Source organism: Neoarius graeffei, chromosome 4 (genome assembly GCF_027579695.1).
Source record: "Neoarius graeffei isolate fNeoGra1 chromosome 4, fNeoGra1.pri, whole genome shotgun sequence".
Taxonomy (NCBI): domain Eukaryota; kingdom Metazoa; phylum Chordata; class Actinopteri; order Siluriformes; family Ariidae; genus Neoarius; species Neoarius graeffei.
Window position 1 is genome coordinate 46,746,015 of NC_083572.1, and position 20,124 is coordinate 46,766,138.

At 41.5% G+C, this 20,124-nt stretch overlaps 1 protein-coding gene across 1 annotated transcript in view; it reads right to left on the reverse strand.

Annotated features, from left to right (window-relative positions):
- The window catches only part of LOC132885037 (serine/threonine-protein kinase 4-like), a 158,602-nt gene that overhangs the window by 86,644 nt on the left and 51,834 nt on the right, over positions 1–20,124 (reverse strand). Inside the window, exon 2 of the mRNA XM_060919280.1 lies at positions 16,303–16,383. Coding sequence (XP_060775263.1) covers positions 16,303–16,383 — 81 coding nt within the window. The remainder of the gene's footprint in view (positions 1–16,302; positions 16,384–20,124) is intronic.

Genomic DNA, 20,124 nt, shown 5'->3' on the forward strand with positions numbered 1-20,124 from the left:
TGGGGGCTTTCTTCACCTTTATTGGATAGGACAGTGTAGAGACAGGACAGGAAATGAGTGGGAGAGAGAGACGGGGAGGGATCGGGAAATGACCTCGGGTTGGAATCGAACGCGGGTCCCCGGATTTTTATGGTATGGCGCCTTAGCCACCTGAGCCATGACGCCCCCATTTATTGTTTTTTAAAGACTATTTTATCTTCTATTTTTAGACATGTTTACTTCTTCCTTGATTCAGGAGCTTGGTTGCAAATTTGAATTTCCCTCCGGGGATTAATAAAGTAATTCTGATTCTAATGAACCATAGATGATGTGATCCCCAAATTAGGCCATCCTTAAAAAAAATCCGTTTCCTGTCCACCGGGTGAGCAAAAAAATTTTCAGTCGGGAGGGAGGGATTTTTTTTTTTTTTTAATTATATATGGATGGATAAGAAATCGCAATGCTGTGTTTGCTTTTTCTTTCAGTACTTTTTTTATTACAAAAGCAGACACATTTAATAAAATGACAGTTTAATCAACTGAAACTTGTACAAAAACTTTAAGTTAGCATTTTAAATGCTGACTGCAACATTTGCAAAACTTTTACAAAGGTACTTAAAATGTCCGACACACGGACTTTTTGTAGTTCTAAATCGACCGTTAGGCCTAGTTCGGATGAAATTACACTATTAAAATGATCACTGAATGATTTGTTTTTCTGAATCTTTACTATTTTGTTGTTCGCTAGAATACCATTTTGTGATTTCACACTTAAGCAAATGTTTCAAAGCTCCGGATCTCCTTCCTTCATGGTGGCTGCCATTTTTTTGTGCCGCACGGCGCATGCGCAGAGCTGATTCGACAGGGCTTTCCACAAGCGCCGGCTGCGGCCACACAATTAAGTCCAGCCGGCTACTTTAATGACTATTTTTGTAGCCCACAGGCTCTAAATATTAATTTTCGATTTTAATAAAATTAAATGTTTATCTAACGGACTGACAATAATGTCAAACTGAACCGCACTCATTTAAGTTGTGATTCGCGCTGTTTGTACCGATAATAACCACAAATTCCCCGCCGACTTCGTTGATCAGACATGCGGTGTGTGCGCACGCACTCGGCGGAGGCAGTATGAGCTTTAGTGGAAAGCCCTGGGAATGCGTAAATGTCAAGTTCGAGTTTAGATTTACGAGCCCGAAAAAAATGTCGAAAAACCGGCGTTAAAAAAAAAATTTCACCCGCACAAACGGCACTCACCCGGCCGGTGGACCGGAAACAGAACATTTTTTAATAATGGCCTTATTTGCGATTTTACATTGAGGAATGCTATTCTTAAATTGTTGCACTGTTTGCCCACGCAGTCTTTCACAGAGCAGTGAACCCCTCCCCATCTTTACTTCTAAAAGGATGCTCTTTTTATACCCAGTCATGTTACTGACCTGTTGCCAATTAACCAAATTAGGTTTTTTTTTTTTTACATCACACAGCTTTTCCAGTCTTTTGTTGCCTTGTCCCAACTGAAATGTGTTTTTGAAACATGTTGCTTGCATCAAATTCAAAATGAGCATATATTTATCAAAAAAAAAACAATAAAATTTCCCAGTTTCAACATTTGATATGTTGTCTTTGTACTATTTTCAATGAAATGCAGGGTTTTCATGACTTGCAAATCATAGTATTCTGTTTTTATTTACATTTTACACAGCGTCCCAATGTTTTCGGAAATGGGGTTGTACACCAAGCTTATATCACATAGTTTCATGTGGTATCTAAGCAATTTTTTTCTGCACATTGAATGGCGGGGCGGCATGGTGGTGTAGTGGTTAGTGCTGTCGCCTCACAGCAAGAAGGTCCGGGTTCGAGCCCCGTGGCCGGCGAGGGCCTTTCTGTGCGGAGTTTGCATGTTCTCCCCGTGTCCGCGTGGGTTTCCTCCGGGTGCTCCGGTTTCCCCCACAGTCCAAAGACATGCAGGTTAGGTTAACTGGTGACTCTAAATTGACCGTAGGTGTGAATGTGAGTGTGAATGGTTGTCTGTGTCTATGTGTCAGCCCTGTGATGACCTGGCGACTTGTCCAGGGTGTACCCCGCCTTTCGCCCATAGTCAGCTGGGATAGGCTCCAGCTTACCTGCGACCCTGTAGAACAGGATAAAGCGGCTAGAGATAATGAGATGAGATGAATGAGACATTGAATGGCTAAGTGGTGCGCCAGTCATTGGTCAGCCCATCCCCGACCACAAGCCCCAGCCACATTAGCCACATTTTTTTTTTTTGAGGGGGCATTTATTTATTTATTTTAAGTTTGAGGGTGCATTGTGTCAGTGCCAGTTTGAAACTAAGCTATGTTGGAGAAAGCTTTCTAAAAATTACTGTATGTTCTCACTGTTTACAATGGCATGGTCTGCCATCTCATCTACAAGATTGTTTTTTGGCTTCTTTTTGGTTTCTGGTTGAACTTTAACCCCAAAGGGGAAATTTAAGTGAAAACAAAATAAAGGTAAAACTTGTTTTGAACCATTTCTTTGTTATCTGTAGTTTGATTTTTAGTAGGGGGGAAAAATCGATTAAAACCGAAAATCGGATTTTTTTTTAGGCCATATCGCCCAGCTCTATTATGTCTTCACTTGTATTAATAAACACACCTTCTGCACTTACATCCGTCTCCCAACCATCTCTGACAGAATACTTTGCACTCCCTGACAAAGAGAATGCACATACTGTACATCATGTTCAGGAACAAACTAATGTTAATGGCGCTAAAATAGCCACCATCAAATGGTAAGGTTGGAGTCTTGCTTTCGGACTCGACTCAAACTCAACTCGGACCAACAGTGGACTCAACTCTAAATTTTTTTTCATGACTTGGACTTGACTCAGACTTGAACACTGAGGACTCAAGAATAATCTGATATGCTAAGTAATCGGGAATCAACTCATTTTTTTCCAGTGGAAGTTTTGAGTAATTATTCATGCACAATTTATGTATTGAAAGTCTTTTCTAGGTTTGCAATGGCCAAAAGATTAAGGTGTCGATAATTGTAGATGCCGCTCTATCTGTAACTGTGTTGTTCTGCCCTAGTAATAATTAGTTGTAATTTCTAGCCACAGAACATAGTGTCTGAAAGCAAACAAGCATGCATCCACATGCTTTTGGCCATATAGCATACGAAGGTGCTGTATATGTGTCCTGTCAGATTGCTTTATATTAAGTAATTTGATTGAACCATGGGATACTCTTCTGGCAATTAACCCGCAGACAGAGGAGTAAAAGCAACAATTTTATCAGAAGTTTTTTTTTTTTTTAAATTTTCATGGGAAATCCTTTCACTTGTACAAACTTGTTAGAATGACTGTTGAAAAAGGTACAGACAGGTTTCTTCTGAATGGACAGCAGTTTCAAAGGGCCAAATAGTCCATGGGCCAGACAAGATGTCGGTACCACTCAAGGTGGCAAAGGTTGCTTATACTTTTTGAAAAGATACATGTCTGTAGTTAACATTTTTGTATGATAACCCTTCTGGAGTCACAGCTAAATTAGTGTTATCAGCTGTTAAAGTTACACTCCCCCATTGAAAAAACACGTTTTTGATGCAGGTGCATACCGTATTTATCCTTATAGAAGCGCCCTCCCTATTTGACGCGCCTCCACGATTTTCAGAGCTAGAATAGTATTTACCAACCATTTTCTTCATTTAACAAACTTTAAATCCAACAAACCACAACAGAGACATTCAATTTCACCGCTGATTTTTTTTTACCGGAAATCGCGTTAGTAAACATGGACAGTATAAAATACGGACATTCACTCTGCTGCGGATATCAATACGGGTGCGAGCGTGTTGAAAATGATTTCGTAACAAATAGAGAATACGATTGTTTTTGATAGGAGTTGTTAAGGAACATAAAATCTTACCGTATGTATGGATTATCGTATGACAACATCTCAATATTGCGAGTGACAATGTAAAACGATAATTATATAAGAATCTATAGCTTTACTACAACGATGTGTCGTTATAGTACTATCGTTTTAACACAATGTATTTTGTTTTCCATTTTCAGAGACATAAAACCACATGTGATCTAGTTAATTTCAGGATGGAGAGTATCCAGTGAGTCCAGTTACAGGAATGATTGCACGTGATTGCACTTGTAGAGTCATTTTACTACCCTCGACATTTTCTGCGTTTTCTTAATTTAAAAGCAGTGGAATAGATGCTTGTACCTTTCTGTTATTGTCTTCTTGCTAGAATATCAATCAAATTATCCCACAAAAGTTGTTTTGTTGAGTGTTTGATGTGTTAGACTGTTTAAATGTTTTTTTCCATTGGGGTATTATATTTATTATTATTTTTTTCTTTACCAAATTCTAACAGAAAACGAGAGCGCCCGAAAGGGAAAGCTGAGCCGAGCCGCCTCACGGCTGTAATGCAAATTGCTTTCCTCCTCAGTATACAAGTGCGCTTCCATGTCAGGGAAAAATAAACTACCACTGCTGCCTATGTAGTGCCCTATTTATACAAATAGGAGTCATTCAGGATTCAGCCATGACACGGAGCAAAAACATGGCTGAATCCTGAATGACTCCTATTTGTATAAATAGGGCACTACATAGGCAGCAGTGGTAGTTTATTTTTCCCTGACATGGAAGCGCACTTGTATACTGAGGAGGAAAGCAATTTGCATTACAGCCGTGAGGCGGCTCGGCTCAGCTTTCCCTTTCGGGCGCTCTCGTTTTCTGTTAGAATTTGAATTGTGACGTCACTACAAATAGTTTACTTACCAATGTTATCCTTATAAGCGAGCTGGACATTGTTTAATTGACTTTTTGGACATATAACTGTATTTTCATGTGTTTCAAAATAAATGTTTTAAATTCCGATGATTTTGTCATGTTCGATTTTTGTCATTTAAGGGTCGAAATTGACGCTCCCCCTTCATGTTTTGCATCGCGCCCGGGCGCGTTTATTAGGATAAATACGGTATCTTGCTATTGGCCGTTGTTAAAGACATATTTAAATCTCATCTTCTGTAACCGCTTTATCCTGTTCTACAGGGTCGCAGGCAAGCTGGAGCCTATCCCAGCTGACTACAGGCGAAAGGCGGGGTACACCCTGGACAAGTCACCAGGTCATCACAGGGCTGACACATAGACACAGACAACCATTCACACTCACACCTACAGTCAATTTAGAGTCACCAGTTAACCTAACCTGCATGTCTTTGGACTGTGGGGGAAACCGGAGCACCCGGAGGAAACCCACGCGGACACGGGGAGAACATGCAAACTTCGCACAGAAAGGCCCTCGCCGGCCACGGGGCTCGAACCCGGACCTTCTTGCTGTGAGGCGATAGCGCTAACCACTACACCACCATGCCGCCCACATATTTAAATATTTTATTTTATTATGTTTGGTATCATTTTAAAGGGGACAATCTGAGCTTTCATTCAAGTCCTTTTGTGAACACTTTGGACAAGTACAGCCAACCCTGGAGCTCTTCAAACTTTTAAATCACACACATTTTCCTGCCATTTCCGCCGAAATCGTCTTTTTTCTTTTAATCCTGTGGCATCAGGGAGCATCAGAGATACAAAATGCAGACACTGCAATACTGGCATGACTCTAAGGATTCAGAAAATGTATGATTTACCCATATTATCTCATTCTGAGGGGGTGATTTTCAGCCTTATATCAGGCATGGCATTTTTCGAAGAAAACTAGCTTTGCCAACCTCTGAGGTTTCCCATGCTATTGGCCTCTGACTTTAATTTATACTCAACCATCTTCTGGGCTTTGTGATTTTTTAGTTTATTTTACTATTGCTGGTCTGGTCAGTACTGTCTGACCACCTCTATTTGATCTGTTGCCTGAGCTTCAGACAGTGACAAATGTATGCTTGTTTGTGTGAGGCCAAAACTGGTGCTTGAACATAACTTCTTGTCCATGAGGGGTTGAGACCAGACCAGGGTCAAACCTGAAACTTAAAAAGCCTCAGGCCAGGGCCACAAACACTGACCCTGGTGCTTCACATGAAAATGAATGGTTTCTTTGGTTACAGAATTGTTGGTTAGTGTTCTGCTCGTGCTCACAGAATGTTGCACCAGATCTGCAGGGTTTAAATTTTGACAGTTAGTTGACAGTTAGGCACATGAGAGTCAACACATCAACCTAGGCTCCTGTGTAAATTAGGTAAGCTTTATTTCTGTAAAGTAGCCTAAATATCAGTTATTGTGGCCACCAGTGAGGAAGTAAATGACAGTCCAGAGCCAAGGCGACAAAAATGGAATGCATTATTCACTGCTCTGATGATAAAGATAAGTTGGTTTCACTTCAAGGAGTTGACTCCTGGAAAACTCTGCTCAGGGCAGCTCAGATACGGAATCACGCACCAATTTTAGGAATGGTGGAAGACCTTCCTGAGGGACAGATTCCAACACTTTATTACCACAGGAAGTGTCGCAGTATCTTCACTATGAAGAAACTTCTTGATGACATTCTTGAAAAAGAGAAACAAAGTGCTAGTGGCTCTAGTGAAAAGAAAGAATCTAAAAGAGAAGTTAGACAGGTCTCAGGAACATCTAGGACTTATGACAAGGAGTGCATATTTTGTCAGAAAACTGACAAATATGTCACAGGACAAAATAAAACGGGTAAAGTGGTACAGTGTAGAGAACTTCGAGCTGATGAAAAGATACGAAGGGTAGCCACAAAAAAAATGGACAGTAGAATCCTGGCTATTGTAAGTAGAGACCTTGTAGCAGCAGAGGGACACTACCACAGATCTTGCTACAGATTGTACACAAAAGAAGACATCCCTAAAACTGTGTTAGGCTGTGATGAATGTGATGATGTTGAAGCCCAGTATGAAGCTGCTGTAAAATCATCATTTGATGAGCTATTTCAGTTCATCAGGATGGAGCTTTTTGCCAAACCTAAAGTGATGTCTATGACTGATCTAACTTCTAGACTGGCTGCTTCAATGAAATCCAAAGGAATGATCCACGTCAAAAATACAACCAAAAAGCACATAGAGTAGAGTGGGGGAAAAAGCCCCCCTTAAGGAAAATTCAGTTTTTCTCCAAGTTGAAATGAACCATGTGTTGTTTTAATCATAGTTTTTGACAACAGTGACATGAACAATAATGCCACCTAAAGTTTGCCTAAAGTTAATACTTAATTTTTTTTTTTTAACAAAAACAAACATTGTGCCAAGGGGGCCTTTTACCCCCCCAGTGGGGTAAAAGGCCCCCTGAGGTGGGGCAATAGAACCCCCTCACTCAAAAAAAGCTGTTTGGATAGCAAAAGTGTTTACTTAAGCCTATAATGTGAAAGAAACAAGAAAATATCCCTGAATTAATGAATAGATGCATTATTTTATTATATTTCGCATTTTAATTTAAATTTTTTTTTTATTTCAATTATTTTTAATATTAAGTTCAAATTACTTGCTTTACTGAACCAGGTAAGCGAGATGTTATTAAAAACTATGGATCTGCTATTCAGAAATGTATGAAATACAGTAATTATGATAAAAGGAAACGATGCCCCCTGGGGGCCATTTACCCCGCCATTAAGGGGGCGTTTTACCCCAAAGACTACACTTTTACAAAAAAGGGTCTTACTTTCAAAATGTGATTCAACTTTTTATACCTAATGTATTTTTTTAACGCACTGACTTGTCTACTCATACCACATACACAGCTGTGATATCTGACGAAATAGCAGCTATCTAAATACAGTTTTACTGATATCTGAAAATTATATCACTTACCATGAAATTTGATTTCTCTCCGCTGCGTTGCTGATATACGATCCACAGTGGATATTTGTATATCCCCGTTGTCAAGCCAGTCCATAGCAACAATAGAAATGTAACTTTGCGCCATCTGGTGGTTATTTTGGGTAAAACAGGCCGGGGGCGTATTACCCCACGGGGGCGTATTACCCCACTCTACTCTACGGCGAAAGCTTGAGCATGAGTTTGGTGAAGCACTACACATCTTCCCTGACGATAATGGAAAACTCCTGCTCTATCCAGATAACCTGTCCATGAGGGAACTTGTCAAAGAAAACCACAAACTGAAAATTAAAGGCAAAGATGCTGTAGCCAGAGTAGCCATCAATTTGAGAGCAGACATCAAGGAACAGGATGTTCCTCAATCCTGGCCACCTGATGTTAAATCAGAGGAAGAATGCCCTACCATTCCAGAGTCACTTAGTGTTTTCCTTTGTTATCTACTCACAGGCTCTCATGATGTTCATCATGCAACTCAGGTGGGGTTTACATTAGACCGTATCAGCGGATCATCAGATTAACGTTTTTAAAACGATTAGCGTGCACACAGCAACGCCAATACACGATTCGCGTGCACACAGCAACGCCAATACACGGATACGCTCGGCTCCGCAGGCATCCTGCGCTCCAAATCACTCCACCCTGAACAGCGAGTGCCCTCTGGAGGGTGCGCACTCCGGCCCTGCGCAGCTCACAGAGCGCACGAGTGAAGCGCACAAGCAGTGATTCGGGACTGAGCCGCTGTGTGTGTGATCCTAGTGCATATCGGGCATGCGCGTCACTTACCACTTGCAAGTGGAAGGATGGCAAGCCTAAAGACAATCATAACTACACAATGGGCAGTATTTGCATCAGTATTTGCAGTATTTTCATACTTTTATACTCTTTAATGAAAGGTGATACAAGGCGGAAGTCCGCGCCGTTTTTCAGCAGTCGCGTCACATGACCAACGCCAGCGAATCAGGAAGGTGGATGTCACAGTGACGTTGTCTAATGACGACGCCAGCTAGAGCTCAGCACAGCGTATCCGCGTATTCTCAATGTTTACACAGCACCGGACCAGACACGATCTGGATTGAATACGTGGACCCTGGTGGATTCCCGTTTCCCGGCGTTTCCAGGCGGTTTAATGTAAACGGACAGTGCATCCGCGAAGAAAACGAGACAGTTACGGTCTAATGTAAACTTGGCCTCAGAGTCCAGCGGCTTGTGCAATCATTTGGTCAAGATATAGTATATGCAGTGACATGTGGAAGTATAAAACCTTCCAAGCATATCATTCTCCCATTTAGTGTCAAATCATTAACAGGAAATGTAGAGCTGATAAATATCTTAAACTGACTAGGTCACTGTGTGTCTTATTCACAGATGGAGGAGACTGACACAGCCCTGTGTCTTCAAAAACTCATTTCAGCTGAAAGTGACATAGCTTTGCCCACTAACATCTATCCTGGCTTATTCACTACTTTAGCTTGGGACAACATTTAGAGATGAAAGTGGAGCAAAAGAAAAAACCCTGAAATGGGGGGGCAGGGCAACATCCCCCGAAAATATTTTAATAACATAACACGCAAAACCCTGCATTCTAGTGCATTTTAGTACTTATTTTCACTAAAACAATTTATAACTTTTAAGCCTTTTTTTCTTTCACGTACATTAATGATTAATATGTCAAAAATATCAAATTTAATTCCCGTAGTTAATGAGTAATTCTCAGGAGTGCATTTAGAAAACGCGGTGATTTTCCTGCCTACACAGTTCATTACTTTGAAAAAAATCAGACAGTTGAAGGTAAACTCAGCAAAATCCCAAAACAGTCCTGTTAAAAAGTAAAGGTCTGTTAGAGTTTCTAAAGCTTTCAGGTTTCAGTGTCGGGGACATTGAGCCTCGTTTATCAATCTTTTAGTAGAGTTGTGCGTTTGCATAAGCTAAAGTGAACTAAAAACTTCCAATTCATATTTATGCGAGGCGGCATGGTGGTGTAGTGGTTAGCGCTGTCGCCTCACAGCAAGAAGGTCCAGGTTCGAGCCCCGTGGCCGGCGAGGGCCTTTCTGTGTGGAGTTTGCATGTTCTCCCCGTGTCCGCGTGGGTTTCCTCCGGGTGCTCCGGTTTCCCCCACAGTCCAAAGACATGCAGGTTAGGTTAACTTGTGACTCTAAATTGACCGTAGGTGTGAGTGTGAATGGTTGTCTGTGTCTATGTGTCAGCCCTGTGATGACCTGGTGACTTGTCCAGGGTGTACCCTGCCTTTCGCCCGTAGTCAGCTGGGATAGGCTCCAGCTTGCCTGCGACCCTGTAGAACAGGATAAAGCGGCTAGAGATAATGAGATGAGAGATGAGATATTTATGCGAGTTGAAGCCAATTGTTTACATTAGTTCGTATTGTCTGTAAATTTAAACACACCAATGAATACCAAATTTCTCATATAAATCATGGGCGTAGGGTGTGTGTGTGTGTGTGTGTGTGTGTGTGTGTGTGTCACACGCTGACTGGCAGCCTGAGTACATTATGTAACAAAAAATAATTACCATTACTAGTTTTAGGCAGCTTAGAAACCAGCTCTTCCATTATTGCTGTTTCTTCCACGTTTTCTTGATGTTGTGTTCTAGAAACGGCACTGAAACTTAGCTTCGAAACCACAAAATGCAACTTTGATGGGAATATATATATATATATATATATATATATATATATATATATATATATATATATATAAAATAAATTGCTTACCTCTCTTCACGTCAAAAGAAGGAGGAAAGTTTTGCTTGTTTTGACATGGCGAATTATTAACACGAGAAAATACTCGTAATTCGCAACTAAAAAGACTGCAGCTACACTGGCAGCTTGAACATGCTTTCTAGTGCGATTGTGTTGCGCTTGCGCAGAACGGTGTCAGTCCTGCGCGCCTTAGCTCGTGCACCTGAAGGCACGCCTTGGGCGTGCGTGCCTAACGAGCTCCGGTACGCGCGCCGTTAACAAAGAACACCTGTCTTTAATCAGTGAACTGTGTTTGGGCTATTTAAGGACCGCACCCATGCAAAGACGATGCGAAGTATTACGCCACGTCTAGGAATGCGAAAAATCCAAAAAATACACTTCTCCATTCGGAAAACCGGAGATTTTCAAGAGTTTCGTCAAATATCCGGATTTCTGGGTCATTAGCAGAAAAAATCCGTCAGAAAATCTAAAAACCCGGAATTCCGGAACACTTTCATGACTAAACATTGATTGCCTGGAAGAAACAGTCAGTGGTAAGGGAACATCTCATAGAGTGAATGGGATAGCTGTGCAAGCAAAGAAATCTGACCAAGATGCTGTCCAACCCAAGCCAGATGTTGCCAAAACAAAGCAACGGAGCATCAGTGCACCCGCACCAGTGTTGCCTTCTTACAATGCTGGACAACGAGTGGGACCACCACAAAGCAAATGTGCAGACATCAATACTGCAGCCAATACTCAGGTTGCTAGAAAAAAGAACATTATTTGGGTTTTTGCACGCTTGCCACAACAAGGACAGGCAATCAGCAGCTGGACAGGCTTCAGTATCCTCACTCGTGACAAAATGGTGGTCATCCCCAACAATATAGGCTACCTGCCCACCATCAATGCTCCAGCAACACAAATGGCTACTGTCAAAGTGGTGCTTAACCAGTCATTAAGGATCATGCAACAGTTAGGCCTGAAAAAGACTGTGTCTTCGACCAAGCTCTTTATGCAAAGGCTGTTGAGATTGCATGGAAACACAGTGAGTTCCAAAACATCATTCCCAGACTTGGTGTATTCCACACAATTTGCACAATGCTGGAAATACTACGAAAACGTTTTGAAGACGCTGGACTCCGAGACCTCTGCATTGAATCTGGTGTTGTAGCAGAAGGTTCTGTTGCTGATATATTGACTGGTCACAAGTACAACAGGGCAGTGCGACTACATAAGCTTCTGTACGAGGCATTCATGCGACTAGCATGGAATAGTTTCCTGGCCTGGTTGGAAGATAACCACCCAAGCACCAGAGGTTACCTCGAGGAAACACAGAAGTAAATTTTTAGCCTCAGGGAAGAGGCTCTCAGGATGCTTTGAAAGAGGTCCTTGAGAGCAGCCCTTGTACTCGCATCTTGGAGCTTTTTGAAGTATACTGTGAGTTTCTTAGAAATGGAAATGGCAGTCTTTCTGCCTTCTGGATGTCCTACTTGGACATGGTTGAAATCTTGTTGGGGGTCATAAGGGCATCTAGAGAGGGAGATTGGATCCTTCACCTGGTGAGCATTCGGGCTATGATTCCTTGGTGCGTCGCATATGACAGAATAAATTATGCACGCTACCTTCCCTACTACTATGCCCAAATGTCTCAACTGCCCTCTACACACGTAGATGTGTTCAAAGAGTTCATGGAAGGTTGTTTCTCTGTTCAGATGGGCTCCACCAATCCCTTTGGTCGAATCCCTGTTGACCAAGCCATAGAAGAAACTGTAAACAAAGGCCAAATTTACATTAGACCGTATCTGTCTCGTTTTCTTCGCGGATGCACTGTCCGTTTACATTAAAACGCCTGGAAACACCGGGAAACGGGAATCCGCCAGGGTCCACGTATTCAATCCAGATCGTGTCTGGTCCGGTGCTGTGTAAACATTGAGAATACGCGGATACGCTGTGCTGAGCTCTAGCTGGCGTTGTCATTGGACAACGTCACTGTGACATCCACCTTCCTGATTCGCTGGCGTTGGTCATGTGACACGACTGCTGAAAAACGGCGCGGATTTCCGCCTTGTATCACCTTTCATTAAAGAGTATAAAAGTATGAAAATGCTGCAAATACTGATGCAAATACTGCCCATTGTGTAGTTATGATTGTCTTTAGGCTTGCCATCCTTCCACTTGCAAGTGGTAAGTGACTTGCGCACAGCGGCTCAGTCCCGAATCACTGCTCGTGCACTTACCTCGCGCGCTCTGTGAGCTGCGCAGGGCCGGAGTGCGCACCCTCCAGAGGGCACTCGCTGTTCAGGGCGGAGTGATTTGGAGCGCAGCCGCTGAGGAGGAAGCGATGAGCCGCACTGACACATTTCTCAACTTACTTAATGTGATTAGCGTATCCGTGTATTGGCGTTGCTGTGTGCACGCGAATCGTGTATTGGCGTTGCTGTGTGCACGCTAATCGTTTTTAAAAACGTTAATCTGATGATCCGCTGATACAGTCTAATGTAAACCCCACCAAAGACACCCAGACAGCTGGAGGGACAAAAGGATTCAGTCTGAAGCCAGGAGCTGTGACCAAATATTACCTAACAGCTGAATACAGATGTTTGTTCCTCAGACAGCTGAGAGACCTGATAGGTCAAGGCAGCTCCAAGCTATCCCATCAAGATCTGCAGGCTCCAAGGATCATCAGAGATGAAAAGGATGTCAAATCTTTCGTTGACCTTATGGAAAATAGCTGGCTCAATCCTATGGCCCCCAATGGCATTGATCTGGTTAGCCTCTCAACTGGCTCCATTGCTCCTCCTGATGTGACCAGGGATGTCCGGAGAGCCTCTGAGATAGGGGAAGAGGCTTACAAGGTATTTAGACAATCAAGACTAGAAGAGGACCCAACATCTTTAAAATTCCTTGACAAGATGACCAAACAAGGCCTCAAAACATTCTTCAATATTAACACAAAAAGATCTCATGGAAAGAAAGGTCAAGATGTTGTTCTCAAGGCCGATAGAAACCTGTTAAGCCACATGATCCTTGTGGCTGAAAGCAGGAATGTTAATATGAAGGATGTTCTTGCTCACCCACTTGGCCCATTGCCATGGGCACTGGCCAATGCTGATGGGACTTTACGAAAACCAACAAGGCTGCACTTGCTAGAGAACTCGAAAAGAATGTGTCTCCAGCAGAACACATCCCAACACCATCTACCTGCATCATTGATGAGATGAGCCTTATTCAAAAAATGAATGGCGACAACAGAACCTTTGCACAGGTGGCAAAGTCAGCGTTGATGTAGGTCCTGCAAGAAGGTGCGAAAAGTGAGAGGCTAGATGTTGTTTTCGATGTCTATCGCCAACCTTCCATCAAAGGTGCTGAACGAGTAAACCGGGGTGCAGACTCCACTCTCCAACACAAGGACCTTGTAGGTGGACACTATGTGAGACAGTGGCGGAACTTCCTTTGTAGTTCCTCCAACAAGAGCAGCCTCATCAAGTTTCTGGTGGCAGAATGGAAACATCCACAGTATAGACAATTGCTGCATGGCAAAATTCTGTACATGACCTGTGAAGAAACTTGTTACAAGCTGACAAAGGAGAAGTATGAGGAAGTAACAGAGTTGCACTCGACGCACGAGGAAGCTGACACACGTTTGCTACTGCATGCACTGCATGCACCTAATGCAGGCTCAAAGTCAGTGATTATCACAGCTGAAGACACTGATGTCATGGTGCTTTGTCTTGCATTCCAGAAAGACATCACCTCTCCTATTTATCAGAAATGTGGAACACAGAATCGTACTCGTTTTGTTGACATTACTAAACTGGTAGGCTCAATTGGCTATGGCGTGTGATAGCCTAATTGGCCTACACGCCTTCACAGGCTGTGATACGGTCAGTGCATTCGCTGGTCAAGGGAAGCTGAAAGCCCTGAAGATGCTGAAAAAGGACACCTCATACCAAGACACCTTCAGTCAACTGGGAAAGTCGTGGAATGTAACAGAGGATCTTTTCCAGAAAATTGAGCAGTTTACCTGTTGCATGTACACAGCTAATAGCAACACAGGTAAAGTTAATGAACTGTGTCACCAGCTGTTCCATGCCAAAAGGGGAGTAATTGAGTCTAGCCAGCTGCCACCATGTAGAGATTGTCTTTACATGCATGTTCAACGGTCAAACTACCAAGCAGCAATCTGGAAGTGCTGTCTACAAACTTCTCCCATGGTGCCAAGCCCAACTCTGCATGGATGGACCGCATGGTGCCAAGCCCAACTCTGCAATGATGGCAAGTTGGCCATTCATTGGATGCGTTCCCCACCTGCACCAGAAGTGGTGTTGGAGCTGCTTTCATGCAAGTGTGTGCGTTCATGCAAACTTCCAGATTGCACATGCCTGTCAAATGGACTGTCCTGCACAGATATGTGTAGATTGAAAACCTGCAGCAACCAAAAACAAGCTGATGATCCACAGCCCAAATTTGAACTTGGGGAATCAGATGAAGAAAATGATGACCTGTTTGAGTGATGAGTCCTGTTGATGTTCTGAAGGCTGATTATTATTATTATTATTAGTAGTAGTAGTAGTAGTAGTAGTATCATCTCATCTCATCTCTCATCTCATTATCTCTAGCCGCTTTATCCTGTTCTACAGGGTCGCAGGCAAGCTGGAGCCTATCCCAGCTGACTACGGGCGAAAGGCGGGGTACACCCTGGATAAGTCGCCAGGTCATCACAGGGCTGACACATAGACACAGACAACCATTCACACTCACATTCACACCTACAGTCAATTTAGAGTCACCAGTTAACCTAACCTGCATGTCTTTGGACTGTGGGGGAAACCGGAGCACCCGGAGGAAACCCACGCGGACACGGGGAGAACATGCAAACTCCACACAGAAAGGCCCTCGCTGGCCACGGGGCTCGAACCCGGACCTTCTTGCTGTGAGGCGACAGCGCTAACCACTACACCACCGTGCCGCCCAGTAGTATCATCTTTTATTTTTATCATATCATTATTAGATTTTGTTTGCATTATTACCATTGTACATACAATGATGTTTGCACAATACCTGACAAATGTAAAATCTATTGTTGGTTGTTCATAGTTGTAAATTGAATGTGAAATTATTATCCTGTATTGCCATTCTTTCAACAAATTTATAAAATGAGTGTGAATCTTACTGACTTTGGTCTGCTTTCTTCAAAAAATGCCATGCCTGATATAAGGCTGAAAATCACCCCCTCAGAATGAGATAATATGGGTAAATCATATATTTTCTGAATCCTTAGAGTCATGCCAGTATTGCAGTGTTTGCAATTTGTATCTCTGATGCTCCCTGATGCCACAGGATTAAAAGAAAAAAGATGATTTCGGCGGAAATGGCAGGAAAATGTGTGTGATTAAAAGTTTGAAGAGCTCCAGGGTTGGCTGTACTTGTCCAAAGTGTTCACAAAAGGACTTGAATGAAAGCTCAGATTGTCCCCTTTAAAATGATACCAAACATAATGAAATAAAATATTTAAATATGTCTTTAACAAAGGCCAATAGCAAAATATGCACCTGTGTCAAAAACGTGTTTTTTCAATGGGGGAGTGTAACTTTAACAGCTGATAACATTAATTTACAGTAGCTGTGACTCCAGAAGGGTTATCATACAAAAATGTTCACTACAGACATGTATCTTTTCAAAAAGTATAAGCAACCTTTGCCACCTTGAGTGGTACCGACATCTTGTCTGGCCCATGGACTAAAAGTGGCATTCATGTTGAATACTGTGCGCTATCATTTTAATACTAGAAAATACTCAAGACTGCAAAAATCCTCATTTTTACTCACCCCTCTCCGAGTTTCTCCAATATATCAAAGACTTCTTCAGGCTGCTTGGTCAGACTGTCCTCACTGAGTTTCTTCAGTTGCCTAAGTACACATTGAGAAATTCAACAAATTAAAAGGCCATATAATGTCTGAGTAACCCTATGTAGTACGCAATACTTATTGACTGTAACTACAAAAAAGGCAAGCTTCAGGACTACAAGGAAATTTCCTTACCACCTTGCGGTTTGCGGTAGTACCTCAACCAAACCCCCACGTTATTATTCACACATGCAAAAGTCTTAGGCACAAGTAAAAAAAATGCTATAGACAAAAAATGGCTAAAAAAATAAAGAAATGAAATGTTTAAATATTTTTTAAAAATACTATAAACAGTAGTAAGGCATAATAAATGAAACAGTCAATATTTGGTGTGAGACGACCCTCTGGTTAAAAAAAATAGTTGTCGCAGATACAGTGAGTGCAGTTTGATAAGGAAATGAGCTGTAGGTTTTTTCTGAGCATCTTGCAGAAGCAGCCCCAGTTCTTCTGGACACTTTGACTGTCACACTCGCTTCTTCATTTTGCAGCAAAACCCAGCAGCCTTCATTATGTTTTCTTTTTTAATCTGAAAAGTGCTCTCTTACGGAATATGCTGCTCAGATACAAACTTTTTGTTTCTGTACATTTAACTTTCTGCTGGAAAATGAACATTGGGAACTATGAAATGTTTTTGTTCAGACTCGATAACGTAGAAGTCATAAAATAGAAATCTGTAACAAAGTTTGTATGAAAAAAATAGGGTGCCTAAGACTTTTGCACAGTATTATGTGTAAAAAAATTATATATATATTAGGGCTGTAACGATACACCCAACTCACGATTCGATTCGTATCGTGATTTTTGACCCACGATTCGATACACCCACGATTTTTTTTAAATGTTTTTTTAAAGTAGTAAATTTGACTTATTAACATTTACTTACTTACATTAACTATTTAATAACAAATAATTCAGACCACTGCAGAGAATGAGTAATATGTATGCAAAAATGAACAAATGTATATCCAAAGATTGTTTTAGTTCTCAAAATAATACTGTTGAGCCGGAAGCTCTGGTTTTTTTCGGTTCTGAAAAAGTCATTTTTCCAAATCGTGTAAATCCGTTAAGATGTTTTTGGGGGGGTGGCTCTCTCACTGTCTCACTCTCATAGGGCCAATGATTTTCTGTGATCGCGGAAAACAGATGCAGGGTGCTTGCTCTTTTTCCAAATCAAAATTCCAGACTTTTTCAAAACTGATATTTTTATTCCCAAGACCTTGACTTTATGTATTTTTACACTTGCGTGCCTACTGCCTACTTTATTGGTTGAGATAGTGCCAGTTGTGTTTAGTACATTTTAATAAAATCGAATTAACAAAATGAACCCAGGATAAAAATAACAAGTGAAAGAATTTCACACAAACAAGTTTCACGAAGAGGTCATCTGTAAATATAAAAACAGAAATGAATGGATGAAAGTATGTAGAATTCAGTCAGTCAATTCATTCACACCTTATTTTCTATCCTTGACATAACTGAACCTATCTTTATGTTCTCATATGTTATGTTCTATTTAACTTTAACAAGCTGTATCGCAAGAACATTCACAAAAGTGCATATATACCACCAAGCATTTGGTTAGAAAAAAAAAAAGTTGCAAATGGCAAAGACTTGTCTAATTTCTAATTTCATTTAACTTCAAATCCAGCTTCTTCTGGATATCACTAAGTTCCCGTTCCTTTTCTTTGGCAGACTTCCTCATAGCATTTGACTGGGCTATCAATTGTATTTGACTGAGCTTTTCCGCTTTGGTAGCCAGGTCATCAGCGGAGGACAAGAGGCCACTGATGTTCAACTCGATCCGTTTTTTTGTTTTCTTTAGTTCATCAACATCTTCCAAGATGGTCTTTCTCTTTTCTCCATGCTGCAAGTCTTCTTTTTTCTTTTTTTGTCTTCCAAGAAACACCTGTACTTCTGTCTAGCACATGATGCCGAAAGGAGTTCTTTTGTAATTGCAACATTCGTCAAACCTCCAACATAAGAGATGTGATCACTGATGATCCTCTGTGTGACAAGTGTTCTTTCCTTCATATTTTCTACCTCTATTTCTCTGTTCACAGAAAAGCCACGCTCAACTGAGGCTTGTCCATGAGACAGCAAGAGGACCCTTCTCACCAAATCCCACAAGTTTTTCCACTCAGGTTTATTTCCCATATGTTTGTACATCAGGCTATCCAGTCTGGACTGAGGATCATAGGTCACAAACTCCTCATCTGCTCTGCAGTATGTAGAGAAGTCACTAAACTGCTTAAGGATATCATCGCAGCTCCCCTCTTTCATTTGTTTGGCACTTACAAGGTGCTCGAGACAGACCTTTAATTTCTGTTTGCACTTGTCCGAATTCTGAACAATTTGTGTAGGGTCCAACCACACCAAATTTCGAACAAGAGAATATCTGAGTGGGCATTTCTCAAGTAATTTGGCAACCGTAGCCTGAATGAATGTTTTGGTGCTGGTGCGAAGGGCAAATACCTGCTTTTCTGACACCTTTTTCTTGGTTCTTAAGTCCTTGAGCATGCGATCATGGATCACATGCTTTGATCAAACATTATGAGAGAATAGCCTATCTCAGATAGCCTACAGCCCATGACTGGTAGCCTAATGTCAGAATCGGGGAGAAGCAATCGGGCATGATTGTCGTGTAGTGTGTGGTGTTCTATTGTGCGTTCGAATCTTATATGAGCGTGTTTACAGTCGGAGAGAGAAAATATTGGTCAAGATTCTCTTCATGTGTGTGGCATAGTCCCGATTTTAAAAACTTATAAGATTTCAAAATCGTGTAGTGTGGGGTCAGCTTAAGTGATGCTGCCACACCACATCAAGCCGGCTGTGTAAGCACGAGTTCAGGTATTACGTTCAGCTTGTGTAAAGTTATGATATGATATATGATGTGATATATGATATATTATTTGATTTGGTAGAATGCATAGTCACAATCCGGTGTAGGCTAACTTTTTGGAAACAGTAAGTTAAGGTTTCAAGCTATGCGGTTAGCATAGCTGCTAACTTGCTAAGATGATAAAACGTTTGTTCTCTCATAGAAGTGATTATATGATAACCTTTGACGCCTGTCGTGGTTACATTATTTGTGTCTTATTTTCCCCCCGTTGCTTTATTTATTTTGTTTAGGTGCTGTGTTAAGAAATTCAGTCTGAGATGACAGCGAGAAGTTGTGAAAAGTAAGTTATGGCTTCAAGCTATGTGGTTAGCATAGCTGGATAACTTGCTAAGCAGTTAAGATGATTAAACGTTTGTTCTCTCATAGTAGAAGTGATTATATGATAGCCTAACCTTTGACGTCTGTTGCGGTTACATTATTTGTGTCTTATTTTCCCCTGTTGCTTTATTTCTTTTATTTAGGTGCTGTGTTAAGAAATTCAGTCCTTCCTAATTCCACTGAGGCTGAGATGACAGCGAAGTTGTGGCTGCAGGACATCATGGATGAGCTGCGCAAGCATCGTAAAAGTAGCCTAAGCTAAGGTGCCAAAAAATTATGACTTCTTACTTGCCTTGCCTTGTAATGTTGCCTATATCAAAATAAATGAAATGACGACGTTTCTGACTTTGAACGTTCGGTCTCTTCATTTGTGAAACATACAAGGGTTTTAGATTTTGATGCAGCCTAAACAAATCAATAAGACCTAATATAACGGTGGGATCCTACTAGAGCGGAGAAAAGCATTCAGATGCCTCCCTCCCGTTGACTTAACTTTGGAAGGGCTGATTTTCAAACGTGCTGCAGTG